At 43.8% G+C, this 21,666-nt stretch overlaps 1 protein-coding gene across 1 annotated transcript in view; it reads left to right on the forward strand.

The window, feature by feature from the left end:
- gli2a (GLI family zinc finger 2a) overlaps positions 1–21,666 on the forward strand; it is a 90,198-nt gene that overhangs the window by 15,008 nt on the left and 53,524 nt on the right. The window contains exon 2 of the mRNA XM_079277452.1: positions 2,132–2,271. Within this exon, the coding sequence (XP_079133578.1) occupies positions 2,157–2,271 (115 nt within the window). The 5' untranslated portion in view covers positions 2,132–2,156. The remainder of the gene's footprint in view (positions 1–2,131; positions 2,272–21,666) is intronic.

Consider the following 21,666-nt stretch of genomic DNA (forward strand, 5'->3'; position numbering starts at 1 on the left):
TGGCTCAGCCATCGCCACGTTGAGAGGCAAGAGAAATGCTCCTAATCTGGTATTTAGCACCTTATATATATGGATATATGGATTATATCCATAAACCTCTCACACTGAAGGATCATTTGGAGAGATAATCTGTTCGTCCAGCCCCAAATCGGGAATATCCCTATTGTTTAGAGGAGTGAATGTTAACCAAACTCTGCCCCAGTGTGGGACCAGCATTAGACAGTTTATAGATCTAAACTGTGCTGATTCAGTTTTTTTTATTTCGAAGTAAATTACCTTTACAGGTGCCTCTACCCCAAACCTCATCAAAATATTGGCTCGGGGTTCAAAAGGCAATTGGAAAGCAAATAGTTGGCATGCTGTAAAAGCACGGAAAGAGCTATTAATGCGGTGCCAGATGTTCATCAGACGGAGATGTTAAGGGGAGGATTCTCAGTTATTTTTAAGGGGCAGGCTGCTTGAAAGGCAAACTCTGTTGCTGCAAGCACTGGTGTGTTCACGGACACGTCTTATCTCTGCCAAGAGGGTTCACCCCCGAAAAGGAGCCCGTTTTCTGGCCAACTGTGAATACGATAAAAGCCCATGAAAGAGCACATTAAATTGTAGCACAAAGATGATGTCAGAGTGACGGAGTTCTCCCAAGACAAGACCCGAGGACGTCCTGGCACCAAGAAAAAAAGAAACAGATGCAGCCTAAACCTGTTAGTCACCCACCTCTAATCGGCTTACACTGGCCCGGTGACAGGCGACTGGCACCTCCGAAGGGTCACAGACACGTCTGCTAATACACACACCTCACAATGAAGGATGACATGTTGGATATCCACATGGAACCGAAAACAGCACACGTTGGGCTAGCGGTAACCAGACCACTGAATGACTTTTTCCCTTTCAAATGACAGCATCACTCTCAGCACTCAGAATGATGTATTTGCGTTTCCATGTTCTCATACCCTCTAGTGTTACAAAGACTGTGTTTTTAATATCCTTTGATCCCTCAGAGTTTTGTTCTGGTCTTTCTCTCAGCCAAAAAGTCACAGTTGTTTCCCTGACTTGAGTGGAAATTAATTGCTGTTTCAGGGTAATGTTTGTGTCTTTTGGACACAAGTCAAGTCGTAAACACTTTTGTTTTACAAGACTTGAGACTGCAACATGATTTTGTGTAAAAATGTTTTAATCAGTTGACTTCCCGTAGCTGCCAACAGGTGTGAGGAGCTGAACTGAAAGTACATCGTTTGGATGCCCAAAAGCACTCGGATGCATACTAAAAATGTTTTTCACTTTTCCAAACATGGAAAGAAGTCTTTCTACTCTGCACCTGTGAAACATGAAGTCACCCCCTCTGATCACATCCATGTTGCTCGTAATGCCGTCTCAGCGCTCTGTCAAAGCGCGCTGACATGTTCTCCCAGCGTCTGAGAGCAGGTGGAAAAAGCGATGACCAAAGCAATGACCTCTCCTTCCCCGGCCGGGAGCCGCAGTCTTGTTTGTTCTCGGCGGAGGATGATCTTGTAGGTCCCACCAAGTCAAACAAGTGGCGCGTTGCCAAGTCATCGGGCCATTCACACAGACATGAGGAGGTGTTGACACAGTGCGAGCGGCTAAAAACCTCAGCGGTAAAGGGCCACTCACATTTACAATTGGAACAGAAGAGGACTGTGGAGTCATTACATCTAACTGAGAAATCCGTCTGTGTGTTTAGGGCTGACCTGACATAAGTTACACTGACAGGATAAATACATCAATCACAGTGTACACATTGTAATACACTTCAGTTCGTGTTGCTACATTGGAGAAAAAATACTTGCTTCTTTGAAGGTCTGGAATTTGAAAAAAAGTGACAAATTCAAGAATTTTTTGGAGTATATTTAGCTTAATAGGGCAATAGACAGCTATATCAAAGCGCTATCTTCTGTAACTAGAAATGATCAATTCGATTATTTAACACGGTTTCGGTCATCCCTCTTTGAGACAAAAATGAAACATGTTTTAGGGGCTCACTATCTAACAAGGAGAACAAAACTACAGCTCCCATGAACTTTGTTTTTCGATGCAGTACCTATTTTCTGCTACGCAGTCACAGCCAAGATCAAATATTTTAACCTAACACTAGTGCCTCTTACCTCTCCAGGTTGTGACGGTAATCGAAGAGCATCATGGAGACTTCAGCTCCAACAGCCACTGAGAAGAAGGAGTGTAAGGGTTCAGGTCTGGATGGGAGCAGCTTCTCAGAAATCCCAAAGAAGCCCTCGCCCACCACTCTGACCAGAGGTACAGCTTTTTTTCCAATCATTTACCCTTCATTCATTCGGTAATTTGGTGATAACTGACTTCAGCTGTTATAATAAAGCACTCTAGTGTCCTTTTGTTTTCTGTAGCATCATGTACTGATAGAGTGAAACATGATGGCCAGTCACATAAGTAAGGCAAGGCAAGGCAAGTTTATTTGTATAGCACATTTCAACAACAAGGTAACAAGGTAACAAAGTGCTTCACATAAAACCATTAAAAGCATCAAAACACAAGGCAAAAGAAAAGGAGATTTCAAAAACAATTAAAAAACAGTGTAAGAAATAAAATGCAGAAATGCAGGAAATTGATTAATATATTAATTGAACGTGGTTCAATTAAAGGCAGCAGCAAACAGAAAAGTCTTCAATCTTGATTTAAATGAGCTGAGGGTCTCAGCAGACCTGCAGCTTTCTGGGACTTTGTTCCAGATATGTGGAGCAGAAAAACTGAACGCTGCTTCTCCATGTTTAGTTCTGACTCTGGGAACAGAAAGTAGACCGGTCCCAGACGACCTGAGGGGTCGGGATGGTTCATAAGGTAGTAGCAGATCGGAGATGTATTTTGGCCCTAAACCATTCAGTGCTTTGTAAACCAACAGCAGGATTTTAAAGTCAATTCTTTGTTGGACAGGAAGCCAGTGCAAAGACCTCAGAACTGGTAGCTGGAAAAGTAGCTGGTTGCACATGAAAAGAGGAAGACCAAGAGATGGGGGACGCATGTTTCAGAGACGTCAGAGAATGGGTGATGAAAAAGTGTTATAATGAGGTCGAAAGACCTTGTTCTCACCTCCCGAGTGTAACTTTCATGAATTACTAAAGAAGGCTGGCATAGCAGTGGACACCATGGTGTACCAGGGTCCTCGGATAAAGGCCGGGCGGAGGGAAGCACCTTTGAAATGCTAAGGAGATATCGGATGACATTGTGGCGTGAGCGGTATTTCTGCTTAATGATGGGCTTGTTGGCCTGCCACGAGAGGAGCCATTAATTGTTTGGGGATGTGGGGTGAGAAACTAGGACGTTTCAGCGTGCCCTCCCTGGCACCTCCACAAAGAGGACACAAGTTTTTCATACCAGCAAAGAAGAAAAAAAACAGTGCGCTTGCCATGATATGAATTATTTAGTCAATTACACTGTTATGATCATTGTGTATTATGTAGACTGCAGTGGTTGAATTTTCATAACCTTGCACCACTGAGACAAAGTAAAGGAGTCTGCTGCACCCATTAGGGCTTATTTGTGCTTGTGTGGTACCAGGGAGGTTGCAGGGTGTGCAAGATTCCCACTATAAAGGGGTCATAATTAAAAGATGAGCGCTCATGTTTTCATTAGTAGATGTGTGATGAAAACTCCTTCTAACGAGGTCTGAGGACCTTGTTCGGGCCTCTGAGGTACCAGTGTTATAAATTACTAACGCCTGCTGGTGGAGCCGGCTGGTGGACACTAAACCCCCTCAGGAAGACACACTGGCATCATCTGAGGGGCCACTGCAGGAACATATCATTCAAGTTGTTTTACTGTTTAATGAAGGGCCTGGTGGCCTGCCATCACAAAGCTCCGGAATGACTAGTCTAGGGACTAGACTACACGAGGGAGCTGTAAAAGTAGGACGTTAGTGTGTCATTAGATAGTTTTAAGCCTCTGCTTTTGTTTCCAATTTGATGATTCTTTTCTTTTTTATTTCAAATTAGCATGCATGTGGAAACCAAAATGTGGGGTACATTTGAAAACATCAAGTAGCTTGGAAACATTCTTTGTAAGATGTCACAGACATATTATCAGTAAGCTTACTCGTATTTGAAACGGAATTGCAAAGTACTCCAAACTATGCGGACTACATTGTAGGTCTCTGAAAGCTTGAAAATGAAACCACACAATACAGTAGTGTAACTTAAGCAGAAACATCCTGAGAACATCTTGTTCACCCTGATCCGCTGTGTCAGCCGGCAACGAATCTCATAACTTGTTTGATGAGAGCTCACTTTGCTCGTGTTTCATAGAGACATGCCTCGCCTTGTTGGACATGTCTGTGAGTGTAAAGACGTGATGGGAGTATGTCTGGCCACTTATGCAGAGTGTGCGTCAGGGTCCAAGAGGAAGCATAAAGACGATAGAGGCCAGGGATGCTGGCACTACAGTGCAGGTCGGGTTCGGCCCCTATGATAGGAGTCTGGCTTCTTTCTCTGGGCCTGGTTAATGGTTTTAAATGGGCACCCACATTTCGTGTCACAGCCTGCATCCATCTCGTAGCTACAGGGCATGCTTCCACAGGCAACGGCCCTTGCAACCCGACTCCCAGGCCCCCGGGATTTACGAGTCTGTGTCGGCTTGTGCTTCACCATGTCAGAGTAACATGTGTCCAGATTAGGTACCAGGACTGTAAAACATATTACGGTTTCAAAGGAATACCTGTGATTGATGCACCCCCCCTCCTCCCAACTTCATACCATAAGACTGGCATATGGATGCTCGAAGAAGTGCCGAAGAAGACCGACCGATTTTCAAATGCAGATCTGCCAACTTGTTGTTTTACGGCCCTTATTATATCCCGAGAAAGTTTGCCAAAGAGAATTTCTCCATCATCCCTCACGTCGGTGTTGACTGTACGAGGCCAGTGGAGCAGACAAGCTCGCTAACACTCTGATTATTTCTGCCTAAGCAGTGTGTTGTATTCATCTTTCTTTGAGTTCAGCCGTAGCTTGCGAACTCCCGACAGAGATTGATGTTCTTCAGCATAAGAAACACATCGTCCACAGATAATTCTTCACAGCTTTGATGTATCTAAGGAGGATGCCAATGAGAGGCGGCACAAAAAGAAGAAATGTCCTCACCTTTGTCAACACTTGCCGTCTCGCTTGTACTCAAACAAGAATACGGCATTAAATCACCCGACCTTTAGTTTTTCTGCATGAAAATGGATCGGCCAAGTCTGACTCGGAGTGGTTACTGGAGCACAGATGGATGCAGAAGAGAAGTCTGGTGTAATTAGTCTTGCAGGGAGTAGAGCAGTGGCTTTGTGATAAGGAGCAGTGCGTTAATCATGGCCATCACGGGTGAGTCTTAGACGGAGCTAGAGTCTGAAGGGTCTCCACAGAGGTCTCCGAATTGGTCGCAAGGGCTTTCTCTGGAAGGTGCTCTGGAACGGGTCACCTCCCCCCGGCAGAGAAAAATGTCCCAGAGCAAAATATACCCCCTCCTCCCCCAGCTCCCTCCCCATCCACAGGCCTACTCCAAAGGGACAGCCACTAATCTTCCTGAGAAAGAGATTTCTGCCTTTCTTTCTGTGCTCCTAAATGAGGCTCTTACGCTGCTGTGGTTCCACAGATCGGGCGAGAGGTGGAGGCGAGGGGGTGGGCGGGGGATTCAGTGGCCAGGGTTATGCAGGGATGACCACATTCAAGCCAGACCCCTTGCCCCCTTTGGTTTAACTCCTTGGTCCTCCACCTTAGCTGAAAGAATCCATCTCCTGATGCCTGAAGTATTCTACTTAGCAAAAAAGAAAAATGCAGTTGTTCACAATGGCCATGATGCTCTAACATCCGGATCAGTTCATTATTTTTTTGACCAAGGAACAAACCTGTGGGTTAAGTGAAATTCCACAATATGACACCATTAACCATAAAAACATCATTAAAAACAAAACTATAAATCCCAAGTACTTCAACATACACTCCTTTATTAATGTTTGCATACTGTTTTTGCAAATGTATTAATAATCACTGATGATCCGCCTCGCGTTTCTCATTTATACTGAAGAGATCTTGAACGCACCATAATATAACTCAATGTAACCTCTGTTTGCTAGCTGTTTGCTAGCTGTTAGCTTGAGTATTTAGCCAAGCAAAACTGGTCTGGCCCATGGCTGCTAACAGCTAACATTAGCTAGCTCTCCTCCTGTTGATTCTACAGATTTGGCTAATGTTTTATCTATGCCACTCAAGCCCTGATCCCTGATACCTGCAGTATTGTAGAATAGCAAGTACCATCATGGTTTCAGAATTTTGGCATCGACTTGGCATCAAAGTACATGTTCTGTCAACGTTCCCAAATCTTTGCTATTTAAGGAAATACTGCAGATCGAGTTACGAGGCTGTACATAGAAGAAACACTTCCCCTGGTCCCGAAGGCCTCCAAACATGTCATGGATTTCGTTCAACAGCCTTGTGTCCATATTTGCATCCTCAGTGCGAAAGAATCAGCTCTATCAGGTGTCATCTAAAGTAACATTTTGTAACAGCATCAATAATGCCTCTACTGATACTTGAGATGACCTGCAAGCAACAAGCTTACAGGAAGGCCTATTGACCAAGTCCCAGTGTTGTTTATTTTCCTGTCAGGGTCTATAGCCACACACTATCAGGAACTCACCGCTGTCCTCCAAGAATGACATTAAGAGAGACCGATATTGTTTCTGTCCCGGAATGACTTTCAATTTATGGCCTTCATCATCTGCAGAGTCAGTTTACACTATGTGCCTGATATGTCCAGTATGTGCCCTTACTTGGGACTGCACACATCTAATTCAACGTCACATCCATATTCCCAGTCTGCATGGGGAGAAAAACCTGCTAAAATACTTGAATGGCTGACTGGGGTAACAGATTACTTACAAACAGTTCATTTGGGCAATGTCTGAGAATATAAATCTCTCTGTACTAGCGGTGTCTATACACACACACACACACACACACACACACACAGGGCCCAAAGACAACATGTTACATTCCTTGCCGTTTACAAGCAGTGGGAGAGGAGGTGGAGGCAATATATGGATGCTTTAGGGGATTACCCAACACCCCGTCCACCAGCTTTCTCTCCCCATCCCTTCTTCCCTTCTTCTGTTTGATCTTCATCCTCTCTTAAACAGAAAGCTCTTTCCCAGCATGCGGAGTGTAATCCATGCCCCTGCCTCAAAGACACTTGCTGCTTGTTGTGTTTGTCGGCCTGAAGGGAATCAGCCCAATAAGTTATCGCTCTCTCCTCTTCTCTGAGGTGTCGCCTCAGGCAACCGCTTTCTTTTGACAGGAAGGTGCCGCATGTTATCAAAGAACTTGTTGGTTCGAGGTCCATGCCCACGCATTTCTACACCGTCAACTCCGTGACCCGGTGTAACCCTCTGCGTCCTTCAGACTTGAGCCACCAGCCTGCCAGCCTCGGCTACTTTCATCCGCTGATGTAGCCCCAACACTCACAGTTCAAGTGAAGCAAAATAAACGTCCGAGGAGTTTAGACGTGGTAAAACAAAAATGTGTGCTAGCTGTAAACACGGACGGGAGGCGCTTGTGTAAACAGGCCTGGTTCCTACGGCTGAGTTTGTCTGGAGACGGACAGTTTGTGGTCGGGCTCTTCCGGTTCGTACCCCCCCCCCCCCCCCCCCCGCCTGCGGACACAGCTGGCTGTGGTCCGCCCTCGTCGGAACGCTCCTGGAGGAAAAGAATCAATCACAGCGCTGCACGGAGAAAAAAAAAGCCCACTCACCCATGATGAGAAGTGCATGTCTGCAGTTGCTGAGGCATCAGCCGAGAATATATAAAACGATAAACACCTTACACATTTGCATCAACACATGTCTCTGCAGGGAGAACATCGGTGTGTTTTATTATGTTAATGTTCCAGACAGTGGACAATAAGTGCCTTTACAATTAATACCTGCTGTACTTGTACTGTAGCTTCCCAGGAAAGCAAGAGGAGGAAATTGATTTTCACCATCAGTGAAATTCCTCCTGAGAGAGGAGCTGCTTCTTGTAATTACAGATCTAAGGTTTCACTGCTGCTGCTCTCCAGCCTCTGCTGGCATTTAGCAATTAGCCAACTCACTGAGAGTTGTGAGGCACAGCCTCCTAGAGCCAGACTTGTTCACACGTATCACCTGCAAACCAACGGGCCAACGAAGTCAAATGAACTGGGTTCAAACGTTCAAACTAAAATGGTCGCGGTGAGAAACAATAGCAAACCATCCTGCCCAGTCAGCGGCTACGTTTGCAGTGGAGTTAGAGGAACTTCATAAACATTCATGAAAAAATAAACTTTGACACCGTACGTTCATGGTCACAGCCCCAGGAGGGCGAGTCTTTCTCCAGATGCAGCGTGCGGCCGTGACACCGGTCATCCCCAATGGACTCATTCCGAGGACGGGACGCAGACGAGTCACAGTAAACTGTGCAACCAGCAAAATAAGCAGATGAGGTTGCCTCAGTAAACAGAGTGGACTGCTGTCCCTTCCCACAATTCATAGGCTCTTTAAAACATTGTCCTAAAAACTGGTTCACACTGGAAAAACTGAAAGGCTTCTTAAACAAATGTCACATATCAAATTTAGCTTCATTTTTGCTTCCTGCAGTTTGTTATTGATTGTCCTTTTGATATTAAGGCACACTTTTTACTACGGCTGTTATAGTCTAATATTTTGAGCAGTAAAATCTCATATCAAGGGTCAACACATTTGACAATTGCATCTCAGTGTCTTCTTCAAATGGAGCCGCTCAGGTTTCATCACGTGACCTCAGTGGAACGTTGGTCACACAATAACAAGTGGACACCGAAGACCACATTTACACCGACGGATAAAAGGAATCGTTCAATAGGAAATGTGCTTATTTGATATTTGTCTGAATGAGATGAGAAAATCATGTCCGTGTGTTAAGTATGCAACTCGAGACAGGGAGTGCTTAGCTTAGCATAAATGCTTGATTCAGGGGGATACAGCTAGCCTAACATTGACCAAAGTTTAAAAGATACACCTACATGTGTGGTTTTAGGGGAAGGGGAAAGCATATTTTGGCAAACAACCTACGTTCACGGTAGGAGACCTTGTGAAATCTCCACAAAAGCTTGCAGGTTGACATTTTGTCCAGATTATTTTGTCACACATTAAATAAAATACAATATTGGGAACAATATGTGTGAGAAAACAACTCAAAGGTCCGGTTTTACTAGCTTTTCAGGACCTTTCAACCATGCAGTATCATGGTCTTCGTAGCCGAATGGAGCTAGCTCTGGTGTCATGGTCTTTGGTATGCACTTATTTGGGTTGTAAAAAAATAATGATACACTATATACACGAGTATCGCAATATGTCGCTTTATGATACTTTATCGATTCTCAAAACCATGATAGATTTATCATCAATAATCTACATGCAAGGATTTGGGGCACACAGGCGCTCAGATTGCACACAGAAGCGCTGCTGTATGATGCTGGATGCTGTTGTGATTGCATACAAAAGTAAAAACAAATACTCAGACATTATATGAAGAAGGAACTCCAAATGGAGGCTGGTTGTCCTGCACTCTTCCTCTTGTACCGTTCTTTTCTGCGGGTTAAAAAAAGGCCTTTCTGCCACCCATACGCTACAGCGTCATATTCTTTGTGAGAAAGTGATTCTGCACTGGGCTGCTATTAGTTACACTGCGCTGTAATCACAGCAAAGCCTGTCATAAGGCCATTGTATGGTTGTCATGGTCCAAACAAAATGCTACCATATGGAAAACTGATTTGTAATGTCATTTATCAGACAGCAGCAGGAAACTGGAATAAAGACAGTGGTTCTGTAACAGCTGGGTAGCAACAGATGATTGAGTGCTAAGCCTGGCTGGGGTTGGCAGTGCAGTTTTTTGGTATGAAAGAAGCCACTACGTGTCCAGAAACAGGAGGTCTGAGATTTAAACCTGAGATTCTTACCCAAACATTACATGTGATATGATACATTTACTCAAAGTGCTTCTCAGTGCTTTATTTTTTTTTACTTAGATGGCCTCTACAATTCTATGGTTGTGGTGCAGTAGATGTTGTGGACCGTAGATATAGTTTCAGCATTGACATTACGATGTGTAGTCACAATGCAGGACATATGTTGTCGGCAGATGAACTACGTCATGCTACAGCTTTGTTGCCGTTTGTTATTTTGCGCTGCAGGCGGCTCTAGGTGTGCTTGGAGAGGCACAGGGTGAAGGTCGAGCTTTATAGCACCCCTCGTCGAACATCGGCGCCTCCCCAGGCCGTGGACTTAATGCTCGCTGCCTGGGTCAGGGCTCTCTGTGCAACTGTCATGGCGGACTTACTCAGTGCGAGGGGTCTGCTACAATGTCGGCAACCCGCCTGACTTGTTTATTTTTACCATTCATATCTATACAACCATGCTGTTTATTATTACAATCTTAATATAACACAAAATTGCTTTAAACAGGTTCTTCATGAATCCAGCCTCTTCATTGTGTTCTCAAAGTGCACCGCGTTTAGCTTTAGAATATACAACATCTTCTTTGTATCGCGAAATATATCACAGGACAAAAAAATATCTTTCAATATTGTGCAGCTTTAATTAAAGCAGAGTGGCATAGGGATTTTGTGGCTATACTTTAAACCGGAAAGTATGGAAGCCCATTTCTGCCAGCAAAAAATAATCCACCAACACTTTTGCTGCATCCATCTGTAACCATGACACTGACCAGATGTTTCCAGTTGCTGTTCAATGAAGGTCGCCACCTCAGCCGCATCGGGTTTATTCTTTCTACTCCAGAGCTGCTTCTTGCTTAAAATCCCCTCAAGGGTGCGTTTGCTCAGTACAATCCCACGTGAAACATCAAGCAATTGAAGCATTTCATGTGTTGTGAAGCCACGTTGAAAGAAGTCTTCAATGTACTCACAATCCATTTATATGTCTAATGTAGGGTAACCTATGAAGAGCTGCTTCTATGACTGTTGTGTTATAGTATCTTATAATTTCCACTTTCGATTTCATAATTTCTCTTTTTTTTGTGATTTCTTTCTGGTGGAAATGGGCTTCCATGAGAAAGGCTGTGTAAGAATTTAAAGACATAGAAACTCATGAAATCATGAATGACGCAAAGCGATAAATTTGAAGCGAGCGATAAAAAGCAGGAAAACCTTTTTTCAAACCCTTTTCTGTCAAATGAACTTCCATAAATGCTGATTTAAAGTTTTGTTCTGGGGAGATATAATTACACTCTTCATTGCTGTGCTTTAGCACCATTGCGTAAGTGAAAGGAGGCGGCTGTCGAGCAAACAGTCTGCCAATGAAAAGGGTTGGTGAATGAAGGTCTGTGTGTTAGTGTGGCGTGTAAGCCTGTTGTGTTTTGTTTGCCAGGTGATTTCCCCGATGGTGTTAGCTAAGCCCGAGAATTTTTGGCGCTGGCTTCAAAGAGCAGCAGGGTCATCCCCTGGCAGCGGCGAATACAGACATGTTCACGGCAGACATGGAGCTGACGTGCACACTGCAGGCAGACTGTTTGTCAGCTTGACCAGCGTCATCTTACATTTAGAAGTTTGTCTGAGGATTTGTCAGAAGGAGACTCGTGCTTGAGTTGAAATGGAAAGCATCCATCCATCCACAGTCACTCTATATGTTCACACAGTGGTGAAACAATTAGTCAAGTGACAGAAGAGCTGTCCTTTTATCAGTGTAAATTAAATACCTTTTGGTTTTAGACTCAAAACAAAAGAGGCGATATGAGGACAGCTTGGCTCTGGGGAGTTGTGTTGGTAATTTTCAGATTAGATCTTCAGATGGATAGTTTTTAGAACAGATCACTCTATAACGAAAACTATCATTAGTGTCAGCCCTATACTTTTACACCCTATACACACAATGTGCAAGGTAATACCCTCTGAGAGTGCATTCACGCTAACGCTGTGTTTCGATCTGACTGGTGCCCCAGACACCTGCTGCCTAGGTGTCGATTTATAATTCGTTGAATTGATGGCACCGCCGCAGGACTGAATGGAGGCGATCCAGCCGTATTGTGCTTTAATTGTACTCCGCACAGTAACTGGGTTTACACCTTCGCCAGGTTTTCAGTTTGGTTTGTTTGTCAGCAAAGTTACAGAAAAACTACTGGCTGATTCTCATGACCCTTGATGGAAGGATGTAGCATACATATTGGAGTGGATCCGCATCACTGAGAAGATCCACACACTGTCATGGCAGAGGTCTGCGCTCTCAGAGTGCGCTTTTAGTTTGTTTCGTCTGTGTGTCTTATTGAAGAGGATAACCTTCTTCCATAATAGCCTGGTCTGTTACGTGTAACATGTAACGTGACAATATTAATTGGGTGGTACAACGTTAACCGCCACCGTTTCACAACCTTAACCAGGGGACACGATGTTTACGAAACTGTTGCACAAAGTTAACCAGGTATTGGGTTAGTAACTGCGACAGTTTTCTTGTTTGCTAACCAAAGACAGAGGCATTTAATTGTCTTCTTATTGTTTAGCTCTTTCAGTGTGGACAGGGAGCTTAATGATAACAACCTGAGAATCCTAGCGTGGAGGCATTCTTTTAGATTTCAGTCGGCTTCGTGTGGATATTTTGTCTCACAATCACCTCTGGACACTGGTGGCTTAAAGCGGCCTGTCTCCAGATTGTAATCTAATCAGAGATTATAAGGTAAACTGTCGTGGTAAGAGATTGTACTGTCTGACGTGTTGTGGCAAGGTGCTTCTTCCGCAAGCACAACGTATCATATCACTCAATGCAGAGCTCCTCAGGGAGCTTTCAAGAGCTTAAATACTGAGTGGAGCCATTGATGCAGCATTTTCTTCATTTTGCAAATCATATTTATTCGTCACCATCTTGACTTTATAATTAATGCTAATAAAATGATAAGTGTTGTAGCATTACTGGCAGTGTGTGTGTGTGTTTCAGGGTATGCTGTATGAGCGCACATTCTCTGAGTGTTAGCTTTGGCGAACAGGTTTGAGATGCTTCCGCGATAAAGACACTGTAAATCCTCTTTATTCAGCAGAGTTGTAGTCTCAGGGAGAATCTGGCCCATCTGACATTCCCACGGAACAAAGAGGGAGGCAGGGGGGTGACGGAGAGGAAGAGAGGGAGAGGGTACTCAGCTGAAGAGGGGGTATTGTTTACATATCAAGACGCTTCCTCTAGCTCCCAGGAAAAGCAGTAATTTACCGAGCAAGGTTTTACAGTTTAATTTCTCCATTGTGCTGAGGGATAAGGCCTTAATTATAGAGGAGGAAGTGGCCCTAAGCCCCGGACAGAGGGCGAGGGCTCAAAGAGAGCCTCAGTGAGTTTTGGACCCCCACTTCTCCAGCCTCGATCTGGATCTCTCACTCCCTCTTGGCTGTGGCCCTTTTGCCTGTTCATTAGCACTTGTGGGGTGTCTGGGCGCTTGCCAATTAGTGCTCTGCTCCAAGTCATATTTCCTTCCGTGAGGCCGGACCAGTTCTGCTAGTGGAGACTTCTAGGCGTCAGGGCCCGAAGGATGGGGGGGGCTGGCACAAGCTGTCAAAACTCTGGGGACCCTCACCCTCTACAGACTGGAAATCACTTCACACAATCATCCCAACTTTTGGAACATTTAATGCAAAAGCCATCTAGTAACAACTTGGGTAATATCACATCCAGACTGGTTCTCTTGCACAGTGAGTCATAGTGACAGACATGAGCAAATATTGACCAAAGCTATAAATGTTCACGGTATACGGGGTCAAATATATGGATACTGCAAAGCTATCCATCAACAACTTGTTAAGTTGTGTATTCAGTTTGAAGAAATGTGCTTTTGAGTGTTTTTCACGTCTTTTTAAATGCAGTTTAACTTCTGACGAGTGCCAAACACTTAATGGAAGTTTTCTCAAGATGTTTTCACATGATTTAGGAATCATGATTTAGGGTTAATGCCCCAGAACTAAAATAAAACAAGATATTCATTTAGTGTAACTCACCTCTCCTCACAACCAGGATAGCTAACAAAACTAGCCTAGTTATGAATATTTTTTCAGATTTTCATGCAATATTTTTCTGATGTTAAAGAGTTTGTGAAGGATTATACGTGTGTTTCACTGTTGCCTTTGCTACCCATTGCTAACTCAATACCTTTTACACTCTGGTAGTTAGTGTTGCCCTTGCCACGCATGAGTCTGCCCTGGGAGAAGGAACGGGGGGGGGGGGGTAGATTGTCTGAACAATATTTTTCAGAATATTTTTCCTTCAAAAAGTGAATGCAGAATGTTGCTATTCAGGCTGAAAATTGTATTCTGATTTCACTGCCAGAACACTTTTATGTTTAGAGGCCTGTGTTGACGGTACTTTATTTACTTTCTTGGAACCCATTTCATAAAACCATTCCAAAGCATTTAATTCTGATACATCTTTGTTTCTTTAATAGCTACTAATGCTACACAATATTGACATCGCTACACCTCTGATCTTTGTGAAAGACAAGCATCTCTACGCTTTTTAACCTCTGTCTTTCTCTTCTACTCTCTAACCTTCTCTCTCTCCCTACTCCTCCCTTCTCGCACTCTACTGCCACACAGTTACTAGCACCATTAGTCTGTCATAACACGGCACATATAACCTGAGGTGATCCCAGGACTGAGTGAACCGAGCGTCCCCGGGGGCGAGGCGCTGCGGCAGCCAAACAGGATTGCTACCTCATGGTCTGGCATGATGGGTACCACATGTAAGCGGAGGCAACTGCTGGCCCTAATAGGAGCCGGCATGTGGCGGTCTGACGGGGAGATCAGATGGCTCGGACTGGCCTATCGCTATAGTAACAGGGCTCTGTGTCTATAGGCCCTGTGTCAGAGTGGTTTGTTTCAAATAGAGTCTTTGTACAGAAGACACACTCACTCATGGATCCCTTCCACCTTGGTCTCGCCATCATTGTAGGCGACTACACTGGCTTGTTGGAATTCATATGTTCCACAGACCGGCCATTTCAGTGTCTCGCTCAAGGACTCTACAACATGCAGACAGTAGGAGACGGGGAAAACCGTCAACCTTTATGCAGTTCAAAGACTTTGAAAAATGAACTTTGTAAATGTGTTATGAGGAAGGAAACATACTCGACGCGTTTGTTAGACCTCAAGGATGATTAAGAATGAACGCGACATAACTTTTGTTTGTTTTCACAAAAACTGCACAGAGCTCCTTGAAATGAGTCGAGTTGGATTGTGGGTAATGTCGGCATCCAGTGTAGACAAGAGAAGTCATGTCATGTAGATATGATGAGTGCCTGTCCTGCACAACAAATGCGTTGCAGTCATAGCCTGCATACAAAGATGGACGACATGACATCTTCCCTAAAGTGAAGCCAAAAGATCTAGATCGCCCCCTGGTGGCTGCCTGCAGTTTAGCTCATAAAGCCCGCCCTCTCAATGTAAGCAGGTGGAACTTTCTGTTTCAACTATAAACTGTATCTTTATAAATAGCAGCTAATAGATTTTTATATCCAGTCCATACGGCCACAGACCGTGTTGCTAGCTAGCTTAGCAACATCTCCACTGACTGTAATGTTATCGAGCGCACTCGGACCGTCGTGTGTGATCGTATCTACATGGAGAGGTGTGATTGGGCGGTTGTGTGGGCGGGTTTCGACACCGCGGCTCCGCCCCCCGATCGCTACTGTGCAGACTTAATGATGATGTCAAAACTCAAGATGGCAGCACCAGTATCCGGGATGTTTTACCTTCACCTTTGTACAGCCTTCACATGCTGATAGTTGTTACATGTGTTTGCCTACGTTTATTTACCATGCTGGTAATTTTAGTACTTATAATCTGTCCGATATTAACCGGGAAGAATGGCTCAGCTGTCATCAGTTTCTGCGATTGCTGGCCAATCAGTAGTAGCTTTGGATGCCATGTAAATCTGCAAACCAGAGTGCATCTCTATTGAGATTATTGCTGTACGATCTAATCTATATTGTTTCATTATCTCATTCAGAGTTAATATTTCTCCTACCTCTTTGTCTTTCCACCATTTTCTCCTCTGCTTAAGAAGCTCTTAAGACTCTTAATTCTTCACCTTAGCAGCTCTCTTAAGATGCTTTGGGAATAACCTTTATCCTCACATTGCTGGGACTGTGGCTCGTCAACGTCCGCAGAACTTGAAGAAGATAAATGTTTCTCCTCGCCCACTGTGACACTTACAACACCACACAAGAAGACATGCTATCACCAGCCCATGGGGGATGTGAAAGAATCACAGCTTTTCTGGAGTGTCAACCGGTATTAATGGCAGGAAAGTAGGACAGCGGCGTTTCCTGACATGCAATGACTTTACATTGCAAACAGCAGTACATACTAAGAGTAGGCTGCGCCGTACACAGCTGCTGTGTTGCACTTTAAGTACTGCAGACCTTTTGATACTACGGTCTTTGAGTGGATGCCAGAAAAGATCTCATGGGCTACATACTCATGGAGACATGCAGGTGTTGGTGGGCATAGGTAGATGGGTGGAAACCAGCGGACTGTTGAATCCACCAAAGATCACAACTGGTTTTAACCCCATTGTTGGAGCCATGATTCATGCCCCCAGCTCCTAAACCACAGTATACAGTGTGACATCACATGCTGTTTGCTGTAACTGCTTAATGTGGTTCATTTAAAGTGAAGATTAAGAATAATACGGTGGCAGCATGTGGCACCCTTTCCCCACAGAAAGAACAAGAGTTGGTTGAAGAAGGTCACCACTGTGCCACATGTGGATCATTATCAAGAGCCAGGCAGCAACAGTTAAAACTTCAATGTGCTCTTAGATTGGGGCTTTGAAGCAGAGCAAAGGAAAAAAATGCTTTCTAATCAAGGCCTTGCAAAAGCAAAAGCCACAATGCCCAAACTGTAAGACGACCATCTCCAACCTGAGGAGCCAGATGGTTTCTGTTTGTTTGTTTCTATTACAGGGAAAACCAAACGAAATAGTCAAAGAATGATATGATAAGTCAGGCTGTAGTCATTTGTCTGTTTAGTACATAAAGGCGGAGTAAAATGTCCCTTTGGGGATTCTATAAGATGTATAAAACAACAACATTTTTACGTTTAGTAAATGGAACTTTGCACTGGAAACAGACTGTAAAGGGAGTTTACCATGATTTTTTTTTCCTTATTGAATTGAAACAAGATAAGCGTACACGTCTTTACCGTGGATTTGCTCTGGAGCCCGGAGTTTGGCTTGAGTCCACGCTGTAATTGCTTCACCATGTCGCCGCTCAATTGCGCCGTCACAAAGACTCAGATCGCATATGGAACTCCCATTTTCGGTTTTCTTATTTTAGCCCTCAAAATTCTCAAGGTTTGATGAAATCCCACTGTTATTATCGGCGTTGTAGTCCAAGAAAGAAATTCTTGACTCACACTCTTCAATTTGTTCCCCAAATATTTCACTTTGTATGTTGATAGAAGCTCTCTGGAAGTAATTCAGTCTAGAAATGGGCTCAGAATGGGCTTAGAAATGAGTAAGACGGCCGTAGTCATAATTCTGAAGTATGGGTCACCAAACGTGGGTGTGTTATTATGATACAGGAAAGATTGTATAGTTAGAGTGTGAAATGTTTAGTTTTCAATGTCTATGGTATGACGGTACAGATTCACACATACATCATCATGTCTCAAATAATGATGCAGTTGGTCACAACGGGCTGAAAGGCATCCACCAAAGGTTTGCACTCGATTTAAGTTTGAGCACTCACAAGAGGAAAATTAAACAAAAGAAGGGACTAGTCAACCAATGCAGCAGAGACAGTTATTTTAACATTTAATTCCTTACATGGCTGCAAAAACAATGGCTACTACATTTCCCATAATGCAACGGAATACAACATTTTTGGTAGATAGTACCTGCCCACATCTTTGCAACTCTATGCCCCCTAATTTGCAGCATTGGTCTTTCAGTCAGGATGACTCTGATGATGTCATCACTACATCATCATGTTTCACACTCATCAAAGCTTCTACAGAGCCACAGAAAACAACCATTAACACCGGGGAGTAGTTCTCATCACAACTGGGAAACCGACCCTCATGTTTAACATTGTTGCAGTGCCCCTTTAAGAAAAACAAATGATACTTTAATAGTTCTTGATTGTTATTTAAAATACATTTTAGTCAATATATTTTTTGAACAGTTGTTTTTGTCATGAATGTTTTTATGCAGAGCGCAAATATTACGTGGCGGAAAAGCGAAAAACAAAGCGCATTTCAAACAGCCAATCACGTTGTGCAGAATGAGTTGAGGTGTGCCTATTTAAAATGATTACATACTAACAACACAGGTGATCTGTAGTGCTAACCAAACTGAATTACTCCTCTCAACCTTGACAAAGGCAGCGCAGACCAGATCCACTGCTTCCGTTCTTACCTTTCACAATAAAAGCATTTTCTGCAGGCTATATTTGGCATGTTGTGTCATTTATTCGTGACACCCGCCGGTGTGTGAAGGCCTTTGTACTGGAAGTGACTCATCGGTCACTCACTGACTCTGAGATTGAGTTCAGTCTTCCAAGAAGTAGCACAAAAATTGTGCTTTCAACAATGAGGCCCTCGTCTCTGTAATTACAGCTCACTCGCCTACTTCTCCCGTAGTTTCAGGTTGCATGAGGACCAGGGATACAGGGAGTTCGGGCTTTAATCAGAACCTGCATGCTTTAGCTACGTTTTCAACTACTTGATTGTATCGCTGTCATCGCCATTTCCATTCTCTTTTTCATTTGCTTTAACCTCCCCGAAGCGGCCTATAAACGTTTTGATCATACGCCTCCATGTGGAATTGGATTCTTGTATTTTGAGATTTTCATGTTTTGACATGTTGGCTGAAACATTGTCAGGGTATTTCTGAGTAGTTTAGTGCAAATTAACACAAAATACAGTCCAGATGCAGAGAGAAAGTATTCTATGAGTCAAAGGGAGTCCGATGGTTTAATATAAGAGCCGGTCCCTTTTACTTGTTCCATGTGAAGACGGGGAGCTTTGAAGACGGACGTAACCCTTACGTTTAAGTCCCCATTGACATAATTCAGAGGAGTAATTTCAATAATTGTTCAATCACCAAATGAAAGTATCCTGTTTGACAGGTAAATCTTTGTGATCACGAATGGATCACTAATCACTAAGAAGCTTATTGAGCAATATGAATAACTTGTGGACTCTCCATATTCTTTCTAGAATCTTCCTTAGAAACTTGACGTCAGCATGGTCTATACCACAATGCCCTGACCTATTAATCATTATTAGGACTTTTATAATAAAGCTAATTTGGTTGTATTGTGGTAGTAGTAACTACTGTATAGCTGTGAAATGACTGGAGTAGAGTGACAGTTGTAGTGGCGTAGGGGTATAAAGTAGCAGGAAATAGTTTGGGATTTAGATTTTGGCGGTCCCTGTGGACAAAAGCGGTAGTGTTTCCGAGCACCAAAGTCCTTTTCGAAAACCTCTCATTCTACTGCAGTCAGGCGCTGGCAAAGCTCTGCTCCTGGCTGGAAACAAGAGGCGCTGCAGGTCAAAGGCAGCAGCAAAGCCGGATCTGGGTCTGTCCTCAGTGTGGAGGCCCCGCTGGAGTCTGAGCTGAAGGAGGTTTTGGTGAACCTGCATGATTTCGTCTGATTTCACGCGCAATCTGACCCGGTGGCACCGATGACGAGCATTAAGAATAACTAGAAATAGACGCTGATGGTCTCGTTTACTGATGTAGGTCAAATAGAGGATCAGGATTACAATGAGACTGTTTCATAACCAGTTGAAGGTTCCTAACAGTAACTTTAAGCAGTAGTTAAGTAAGTACTTCACTTTTAACCACTGTCCATTAAGTATTTGAACAAACTAGAAGTTACCTAAAAGTTCTGTGTATGTCACAGACAAGCATCAGTATCATGTCATGCATGTTTATGTGTCCACAGGGATGCAGAAGTGTTCATGGGGATAAACTTGGACCCATGTAAGGTGATTTCCAGGTCAGACTGCCCAGCCTGTCTTAAACCAATACTACCCCTCGACCACCATAGAGGTGAAGTTTTAGGAAGACAGACACCTCTCCCTCCATCCTCTGACACTGAGATTGCTCCGAGGTTTGTGTGAAGAAAACTTAGCAGCAAGTCTCCTGGGCTTTACTCCAAACATGGCAAGCATGGCCCCGAAGTGGGCAATACGATTAGCAATATCAGCTTGACTTTGGATGCTGCTGCTTGTTTCAAACATCAGATATACCTGATTGTTTAATTTCGTTTTTCTCACACAGTAAAACATGTGCATAAGAATGGGGAATTTAAGCTGAAAGAGCTGCCATAATAGATACCAAGTCTTTTAAACGTTGCTAGTTTGAATCCCCAGGCCTTTTGGGAGACTCTTTACTCAACAGCTGCTGTTAAAGTGGTACTCTCTAAAGCCCAAATGTTCCAGTAGAGATGTTCAATAAAGGTCTATGGTTGAACTGGGCAGATTCCCAGTATGAATGTGTGTACCGGTAACTGTGTAAATATTGAACAGAGAACTGAGGAAAGTGTAAAAAACAGGATGTACAAATGCCAGACAAGAGACAAAACTGATATATTTTATCATCTTTAATAGATAGATGGTAAACTGACATGCTAAATTGATGGCGATGCATGATAAAACAAATTCAACCAATTTGTTTTCTATTTTTTTTCACATCCAAACTGAGAGCAGAGCAACTTCCTGATGATTGAGAGCCCTTCCCCACTATATCCACGAGAGTGTTCGTCAGATAAAGGAGATTCCCCCACAGGCTTACCCCGAGGTGACTCGACTCTCTCAGTGTCACACAAGGGAAGCGGCGTGTTGGCTAATTTTATCGCACAATGCATGCTGTTTGTCAGCGCAGCTCCGGTGACGAATGATTCCTTATCTTCAGGGCTGTTGTTTGTTGTTGCTGAGTAATGTCCTGGCAGCTCGCTGCTGTCTCTGGAGCCTTCAGGGGCTTCAGCTGCCCCGCTGTCAACTGTCAGGGGCCACACTCGCATTACAGTCATGTGTGCGCGTGCACTCACCTGAGCAACACGCGATCGGAGACGCAAAGGATTTCAGTTGCAGCTCTGCGGAAGAGCAAAGTTTCTTTGTACACAAACTCAAGTGTCGTTTACCAGCGTAGGCCAACCCGTTCTTACTCTCCACTCGTTAAACACCGACGCTGGGTCAGCAGCCTTCACCATCTGATAACCCACGCACTGAGGCACCCTTCAGCATCAGCATGAGATGCATCAGGCTTTCCACTGATCGGCAGAGATCTTTTCCAGACGTGGTTTGTGTGCGAGTAATTGCAGAATTGCGGCAGTGTATGGTTGATTGCGTGCAGCGTAATGTCTCAGGGAGACATCGATTATTGTTTCAATGTATGTTTTAAATCTCCTTTACTTTTTACGACTGAATTTTATTTCTTACACGGTTTCTTTAATTGTTTTTAAATCTCCTTTTCTTTTGCCTTGTGTTTTGATGCTTTTAATGGTTTTATGTAAAGCACTTTGAATTACCTTGTTGTTGAAATGTGCTAAACAAATAAACTTGCCTTGCCTTTAATGTAAACCTATCCGTATCGCTGTTACGCGGTCAGAGCAACGACCTAGATTAAAGAGTGAGTCCTCCCAGTGCGGGTGAGGTTGGATG

The sequence above is a fragment of the Melanostigma gelatinosum genome (genome assembly GCF_949748355.1).
Source record: "Melanostigma gelatinosum genome assembly, chromosome: 10".
NCBI lineage: Eukaryota > Metazoa > Chordata > Actinopteri > Perciformes > Zoarcidae > Melanostigma > Melanostigma gelatinosum.